Genomic DNA, 9191 nt, shown 5'->3' with positions numbered 1-9191 from the left:
TAGAGCTATTTCTCCTCATTTTGAGTGCCTCCCAACCTGAAGGCTCATTGGCTAATGAAATTATGTTATGCTGTTATTCATAGGATTTTTGAAGACCTATTTTAGGAAACAATTAGGCATAGTTTTGATAATATGGTAAAAAACATTTTAATCTTCACTATTGATGGTGGTGTTTTCTACATTAGGAAGAGCTTGTATGTACTATTGTCCATGGTTTTCAGTTAGTAGCCGTTACCCATAAAGTGATTACACACTGATTGTAGAGCTCTATTATGTATGTATGTATTCAAATGAGAACATAATGAAAGTATAGTTAATGAGACAGAAGTATTTCTGAAATCAGGAAGATCTGTTAAAAAGTGCGTGTTTTCCCAAAGCAGATCTTTTCCAATTGTTAATTGCTGCTTTTGCCTACAATTGAGGTTTCCTGTTGGTTCAGTTAGCGTTCATTTTCAATGTTCCTTTAGAGAAGTGTTAGTAAATGATAAAAAATAAAAGGGGGTTATAGAAAAATAACTGTTGGTTGTAGCCTCAATGACCCAATGAGTGTCAGAACAGAACTGTGTACAGGTTTTCAATGACGGGGGTTCAGGTCTTTTTTCCAGAGTGTCTCTTGGGATACTAGAACCTCCAGCCTTTCTGTTACCAGCCAGCATATTAAGCAGCTGTACCACCTAGGATTCCCATTCTTCTCAGAGTCAGTCACAGTTTGTTATGATCCACACAGTGAAACGCCTTTGCATAATCAATGAAACACAGATATATATTCCTCTGGTATTCCCTGCTTTCAGCTAAGATCCATCTAACATCAGCTACAATATCCCTAGTACCACGACCCCTTCTAAACCTAACCTGGACTTCTGGCAGTTCTCTGCTGATGTGCTGTTCCAGTCATTTTTGGATAATCTTCAGTAGAATCTTGCTTGCATGTGAAATCAGTGATATTGTTCTATAGTTTCTACACTCTGTTGGGTCACCCTTCTTTGGAATGGGATCAAATATAGATCTCTTCCAGTCATTTGGCCAAGTGGTTGTTCTCCAGATTTCTTGGCTCAACTTGGTGAGCACGTCCAGGGAAGCATCTGTTAGCTGACATATATCAATTGGTGTACCATCTATGACTACTAAGGAAAAAAAAACCAGATTCATTCTGGAGAGGGTTAAACCAGGATGTTCCTTGGAGGCAAGGATCCCGAGGCTTCATCGGACATACTTTGGACAGGTTGTAAGGAGGGACAGGTCCTTGGACAGGAACATCATGCTTGGGAGTGTGAAGGGATAGCGCAGAAGGGAAAGGCCCTCTCTGAGGGGCTGGGGTAATCGGGATGGGTATACTGGAGACAGTGTGATGGGCACAGGACAGAGCAGAATTTAGGGCTGTTGTTATGAGTCGCAGGTGACTCAACGGCACATAACAACAACCACCACCTAAGGAACTCTAAATAGCATTTTGTGATATTGAACATATTGTGTTCATTTATGAATCATGTAGCTGCCTAAGGATTTTCTTTTTATCTTAAAGAATGACAACAACAAAGAAGAGAGTTAAAAGAGTGTTTTTTGTCTTGATGATTGACATAAAATATATCAAGGAATATATCAAATGATAAAACATTGCTTCCTACATATGTTATCTCTTAATTTTAAATGAAGTTTGAGTGTTTCTTTTTTTTTTCTTCTTTGGCTTCTTCAAATTTTCTGTAACTAAAAATTAACAAGAGAGCTCTAGTGGGCTGGTTGGTAAGGACGTGCACTTCCTACCCAAAGAACTGCAGCTTGAATTCAGCAGCAAGATAGATGGGCAGTCTCTTTTCACGTGATTTACAGCCTCTGCAAACCTCCAGGAGGGTCAGCTATGAGTCAGTTCTGACTGAAGTTACATAACAACAGCAACAATAAGTAACAGGATTTTAGAAGCAAAGATAATAAGTAGAAGAAATTTTTTTAAAGTCAAAGTCTCTAAAAGTTGAACACTGTATTTTCTTTTTAGGGGAGTCAGCCCAGCACACACAACTTCTTTATTCCTTCGATCACACCTTGTATCACCAGTCTACAGAGCCTGGTCGGCCCTAAGAGAGCTTCCAGCCCTTCCTCCCAAAATTCAGGTATTGTTTATATTTAACTATCTTGTTACCTAATACTTAAATGCTACTATTTTTATGAGCAATCTTTCCACCTTCAAGAAAATGTTTTTAAATCTTTGTATTTGACCATATAGCCTCAAACTGTCTGATGAATCTATTCTAAAGAAAGTAAATGCGTATAGAGATTTGTTTGGGGGGTGTGCCTTTAACTTTGTACAAATGCACATGAAAAAGGCAGAAAATCAATGTACATAATAAAGTAAAGTCATTTCCAAATAAAAAAGTTAATAACCTGCAAATCATTGAGGCAGGCTGAGGACAAGGTAGAGTGAGGGGCTTTTTTTGAAGTCCTTTATCAGGTAGAGGGCTATCTTTGATGAAGGCAGAAAACTGTACAATGAAGCACAAATGGCCCACCCTCCAAGCCATTTATTCACCTTGTTCCAGGCAGCTGCTCCTGCAGTCAGACAAAAAGATTATGGCGACTCTGTGTCAGACAGTGAGGATTTCATTGTAATATAGGACACAGCTCTCATCTCTGTGATTTCCAGGTTAGACACTGAGAAAAGGAAAATGTTTACTTACCCTAGTATTCTTTCTTGAAAAGTCTAAAGAGTGTTACTACTCTCATAAAGTATTAGTGCATCCAAAATGTATTAGCTTTTATTAAAAAGAATTAATTGTATTGCTTCATTTTTTTTATAGGCACAGATACAGGCCCACGGACTGTTGAGATAATCAGAGTAAGTCCATTATTCTGCTTTGTTTTCCTGATTTGTGCTGGCTTTGCATAAAGTACACATGCATTCCTTAGTAAAATTTACTGCATGGTTTTGTGTGCTTTCAAGTTACTGATGTGAATATACAGTCTTTGTAACATAAACAAACATTTTCATAAACATTTAAAATATTTGTTTATGTTACAAAGAAAAATACATTTAAGCAAAAGATAGCCACTGTGAATTTTTTGACACATGCTTATCCGCTCCACTTCGTGCATATGTGTGCATGTTTAAATTTTATAAAACAAAACATGGTCTCATATTGGGACACAATCCTGTGGCTTGTCTTTCTCACTTTGCAGCATGAAATTTTACATAAGCCAATAAGTAATTTTTGAAAGCATATATAGCATTTTTTTTGTTATTTGCTTACTATTAGATCATGTGAAAGTACTGTGGTTTTCTTAATCACAATCCTCTTATTGAATTATTAGCCTATTCTAAAACTTTTTATTTCTTCAATAGAAAAACATATTTAGATTTTAATTTTTATCCATATAATAGACAATTTCTTCAGAATTAATTATTTTTGTTTGTTTGGAGTGTTGTGTTTGTTTTGGACTAATTCTTTTTTTTCTCTTTTTAAATTTTTATTTATTAATTTTAATGAAAGTTTACAGAAACTTAGGGTTTCTAGTCATTCATTGTTGCACTTTTCTCCCTATCCACCTCTCCCCCCAATTTACTCTTCTCCTTGAAAAGAAGAAAGAAAAACTCTTTCACTGTTAGGCAATCCCTCACCCCAAGTCCACTCCACAATGCAGTCTTCACTCTGGACTTATGTAATGATAAGAATACCCATTCATATATCCCCCTTTTAAACAGTTCTCTCCCTCATCTGTTTCAATGCAATATACCTCATTCTTCCCCTCCTTTTCTGTCTTCTCTCAACCCTGATGTCAGTCCTATTTTACAACAGTGGCCCTATGCAATATCTGTCCCTTTGTGACTGAGATATTTCACTCAGCATAATGTCCTCCAGGGTCATTGTTTTGGATTAATTCTTGCAAATTAAATTATTGGGTAAAAAGCCACACTTTATTGTTAAAGGCTTTGATACCGAAACGAAAACTCTGTCATCACATCAGTTCTGACGCAGGGCAACCCTCCTTCGGGTTTCTGAGGCTATAAATCTATGGAATGAGCCTGCTCAGCTCTCTCCAGTAGAGCATCTGGTGGATTCAAACCACTGACGTTTCCATTATCAGCTCAGCATTATGCCACCAGAACTCAGCTAAGTCACGCTGCTGGGAAGACTCTGCAGGATGCATTTCAGTTCATAAACTCCTCATGACCAGATTTTCACACTCTTGTGAGAAGTAAAGACAACTGTTTTGATCAATTTGCTATAAATTTGGGATTCAAGAAGTAGTAATAATTTATGGTCTTGCTTTAGTCATAGCTTAACTAGAGGAAAGTGCTATCCAGCTTGGCTATCTGTGGAGGTACATTCACCATTTATTAGCTCTTAAACCTTTGGCAAGTCCCTTAATTTCCATTTTCTCTTTAGAAACAGTAATTCCACAAAGTCAGATTTCTCCACCTTTCAAGATTTAGAGTATAACAGCTTGTTGTGTTTCAGTGGTTATTTTCAAGGAAGCTTGGTGGTATTTTTTGGTTAAGTGTTGGGTTATCTAAAAGGTTGTCAATTTTCACCCACCAGTTGTTTCTTGGGAGAATAGTCTCTATTCATTAAGATTTAAAGCCTCAGAAACTCAATAGAGGTTCACCAGGAGTCAGATTGACTAAAAAGCAGTGGGTTTGGGTTGTTGTTGTTGTTGTTATGTGCCATCACGTCGCTTGCAACTCATTAGGGACCCTATGTATAAGAGCTCTAAATGCTGTTCTATCCTGTGCCAGCCTAGCCATCTCAACACACTTATTCCCACCACTCCAGTCACAGAATCAATCCATCTCATCGAAGGTCTTCCTCTCCTTCACTGCCCCTCTACTCTGCCAAGCATGATGTCGTTCTCCAAGGACCAGTCCCTCCTTGCAACATGCCCAAAGTATGTCAGATGAAGGCCTGTTCTTATCAAGCCTATTCTCTCACATGTAATACACACAGAAAATTCATAGTGAGATTCATCTTGCCATTTTGGATGTAGTTTGATGCATTTAGAAACTGTAAGACCCAAGGGAGCTCTGGTGGCCTAGTGGCAAGAAGCTGCACTGCAATCCCAGAGGTATGTGTTCAAATCCACCCGACGCTCTGCTGGAGGAGGGGCAGTCTCCTCCTGTACCAGTCAGATCCGATTTGACAGTACACATACAAAATAATAAAAAATTTAAAAAAGAAACTATAAGGCCCAAATACTTTGGAAAAGTGATCTAACGGTCTTATGGCCCTGTCGTTATTCGGTCTTGCAGGTACAGGGTTGCTATAGGTTGATTCGATGGCAGCTAATAACAGTAACATAAATGTGATGTGACAACACAAAGGCTACTATTAATGACTCGCTGTCACTGTTGTTGAGTTGGTGTGAATTCACAGTGACCTTCCATGAGGTGTCCTAGGTTATAAATTGAAAAAGGGGGAGACTTTCTATTTTTCTCCCCAGCTGGTAGATTCAAACCACCAGAGAAGTACAGTTTCGGGGTTAGCAGCCCAACTCACTGTGGACTGCTCATTAAGAATAATCTCTCATGCTTATGTGGACGATATTCCAAATCATATTTTTGTGAGTCTTTTAACTCTTTTCAGCTTCTTTGAGGTATAATCATACATACTTTGTTCTATGGTTTTTAAGATACAGACTGATAAATTTGAACTGCAGAACCCTTGAAACCACTCAGGTGACTCTACAGCCGCCACTCCACTGACATTTAGGTCATAATTGCCACATGTTGACATCTATATAAATGGAGAAATTTGCTGAACACATTGTAACTTCTGCTTTTAACAGTCCTATGTACTTCAATATCAAGAAAACAAATATTCTCATCACTGGGCCAATTGGCAGCATCAGTATGAAGAGATTGAGATATTTAATAGTTTTAGTTTACTTGGTTCCATAGTCAACACTCTTGGTAACAGCAGCCAGGAAATCAGGATACCAATTGTATTGGGAAAGTCAGCTATGAGCGACCTCTCAAGAGTACTGAAGAACAATAATGTCAGCCTGGAGACTAAGGTGCGCCTGATCCAGGCTATAGTCTGCAATTACATGCTATGCATCGGAGAGTTGGACAGTGAATAGGGATGATAGAGAATTGATGCGTTTGAGCTGTGGTGCTGGAGAAAAGTGTTGAATATACCATGGACTGCTAGGAAAACAAACAGGTTTCCTGGAAAGGGTGAAGCCAGAATGCTCCTTAGAGTCAAAGATCCTGAAGCTTTGTCTGACATACTTTGGGCATGTTGCAAGGAGAGACTGGTCCTTGGAGAGGGACATCATGTTTGGGAGAGTGGAGGGATGACGCAGGGGAGGAATACCCTCGATGAGATGGATCGATTCTGTGAGTGGAGTGGTGGGAATGAGTGTGTTTGAGACAGTTAGGTTGGCACAGGATAGAACGGCGTTTAGGGCTCTTATACATAGGGTCGCTATGAGTTGCAAGTGACTTGATGGCACATAACAATAACATATTTTTAAAGTAAACTTAAGAGCAAAATTGGTCATATATTTCTGGTCCACTGTCTGTTGAATAATGTAAAGGTTTGTCCTAGACCTTGTGAATGTTATAATATGTAAACTCTGAAGAATGTTGCTTTTGTTTTAGTAATCAACCTGGGTAGGTTCACATGACAAGCTCTACCTCATCTTTTGCGGAAAGTGGTTCAAATCAGTTCAGTTTTCTAAGCTTCTGCTGTGCTGGTTTTTGTATATCCCACACATGTATAACTGGAAATTATGCCTGAAGAGTTTATATATGGAAGAACTTCTCCTATTCTTTCCACTCTGATTTTCTCCCCTACTTTTGAGCCATGAAGAATGCCTGATGGTAGAGCACACAACGTTTTGATCTTTTAACAGAAAACTTGACAATTCAAATCCAGTAACCACTCCTCAAAAGAAAGATAGCAGCCTTCTTCTACAAAGATTTACAGCCTTCCTGGTGGGAGGGTCATTATGAGTTGGACTTGACTATAGCAGGGGATTTAGTTGCAGCCACTAGTTCCTCTTTTTCCTGGTGATCTGGTCAGAAAGATGGTGCTTCTGTCAGAGTTTTAGCCACTCCTTGAGTGAGACTCCCCTTCATAGCAAAGTTATTAGAGAGGAAAAAGAAAATTCACTTTATGCACTGCTTTTCCACATTTTGACTCTCTACTTCAGTTTGTTTTTTGATTTTTATAGAGACTTCAAGACCTCGGACAGTTAGTTTGTTTGGGGTGTTTTGTTGTCTAACAAGAAGAGGCTTTTGGCATCATGTGCTTATGCCTCCATGCTAAGACTGGCCTTGACATCCATTCTAATGATTTTTTTAAAAAAATATAATGATGCCTGTGAGAGGTGGAACTTAAAGGGTCTGCGTTATTATTCCAGGTCTTGCTTTTAACAGGGTGCACTTACCACACACTGCAGTGGCTTGTTTCAGTGAAGTATCTGAGTTTTCCTTCTCTGACAGGTTTCCGCCTTCCATAGGTCCCGCGTTTCTTCAGTTTTGCTAAACTAACTCTATGGTATAAATGTGTGGAAACTCTGCACTAATGCCTGAGTCTCTTCCTTAAGATGCAATTGAGCAGCATTGTCTGACATAAGACTCTTTTTTTTTTCTACATAAGACTCTTAAGGAGTATTTTCCATTGCATTTTACTTCCCTCTCCATATTGTGCTGTCACTACAGTGGGTGTCCTCTAAGAGCCTTTGTTGTAACGAAGACATGCAGCTCTCTCAGAGCCAAGTGTGTTTGTTCACACCCAGAAGAGCATGATGTGTGTGGCAGTTTAATCATAAACACCATATGAGCAGATCCTCGCCAACTCTGTATCAAAATTGGCCACTAAACTAAGCAGTGGCACAGAGGCCTTTACTGGTAAGACTGCCATTCATGGAGTCTTTTCCGTATGTCAGACCTGCCAGACTCCAGCATCTCATCTGGGAGGTAGGTGGTAGGTACCCTTCCCATTATTTGCACACAAGTAAAGGTTCTAAGTGGTGAAGTCATTTCCTCAGGATCCTCACTTCTAATTAAGTGCTCAAGTTGAAGCCTTAGGCCCCTGTGTTTGACTCCTGTGTTATCCTGGCCGCCTGTACCACAGAAGGAGCTTTGTCTGCCAGCCATGTGAGGACAAACAGGTTGTGAATTTTGAAATAAATTAAGGTTAAATATATAACCATCATGCTTGCCTCCTTTTTTTAGGACGTCAATGATGCCCTTGGAATCAGTATTGCTGGAGGAAAAGGAAGTCCCCTAGGAGAGATCCCTATATTTATTGCCATGATTCAGGCCAGTGGAGTGGCAGCACGTACGCAGAAGCTTAAGGTAAACAAGAGGGACACGGTTGAAGTGCTGACAGCATGTGGGAGGGGAAGTTGCTGCCATGGACAATTTGTTTAAAGTCTGAATTCCAATAGCCATCAGAGACCCACGCTGAGGGCAGAATGCATTACAGAAAGTTTATACTTGAAATTCGTTAGGTCTCTGGGCATATAAAAATATTGTTTCTATCAAGTGTCTCAATGAGAGAAGAAATTGCAGCTTATCTGCAAAGCCTCTCATATTCTTTTAGCACCTCATTATACTTCAAGTGGATTTTCAACCCAGAGATTTGACCTTACACTTGTGCCTCAAATAAAAGAGGCTTTTTAATGATTTTTTCCCTATTTCCCCTTAATCTTAATTTTGGTAGAAAAATAAAGCCAAAAATACTTGCCTTCCTCATTAGAGCTTTATTGAAGGGTTGATTTGTGCACCCCACTATTGCTAGCAAATGGATGTCTGACGCCGTCATACAAAAGGGGCCTCGGTGCCTTTTAATAGTTTAGTCTGACCCCCTTCTCGTTTCTCTGATTGGCTTTTATTTGAGGAAAACCATAAAAATCCCCCTTGCTTCTTGAACATGTGTAAAGAGTAGAAGAACAGCGTCGTCCCAATGGCTGCAAATAGGAATATGACTTACAAAGAATTTGAAGCATTCTTCTCAAATTTAATTTTTCCTAATGATAGTGATTTTCTACCACTTTTGTGCTTCCAGGTTGGAGACCGGATTGTCAGCATTAATGGGCAACCTTTGGATGGGCTGTCTCACGGGGACGTGGTTAATCTACTGAAGAACGCCTATGGGCGCATTATCCTGCAGGTACTGCCGTCAGTGGAGACGCAGCTGCACAAGGCAGATAAGTGGCGTGCATGAAAGATTGAGCGTCACTGGCAGGAGGCA

General features: G+C 39.5%; 1 protein-coding gene across 1 annotated transcript in view; it reads left to right on the top strand.

Moving 5' to 3' along the window:
- Positions 1-9191, top strand: part of INADL (InaD-like (Drosophila)) — a 462714-nt gene that overhangs the window by 432133 nt on the left and 21390 nt on the right. Inside the window, exons 38-41 of the mRNA XM_006879774.1 lie at positions 1991-2105; positions 2790-2827; positions 8171-8293; positions 9006-9110. Of these exons, the coding sequence (XP_006879836.1) occupies positions 1991-2105; positions 2790-2827; positions 8171-8293; positions 9006-9110 (381 nt within the window). The remainder of the gene's footprint in view (positions 1-1990; positions 2106-2789; positions 2828-8170; positions 8294-9005; positions 9111-9191) is intronic.

Source organism: Elephantulus edwardii, unplaced genomic scaffold, assembly GCF_000299155.1.
Source record: "Elephantulus edwardii isolate Elephantulus edwardi_28Jun2011 unplaced genomic scaffold, EleEdw1.0 scaffold00005, whole genome shotgun sequence".
NCBI lineage: Eukaryota > Metazoa > Chordata > Mammalia > Macroscelidea > Macroscelididae > Elephantulus > Elephantulus edwardii.
Note: the sequence above shows the minus strand (reverse complement) of the source record. Positions and strands in the feature narration are given on the sequence as shown.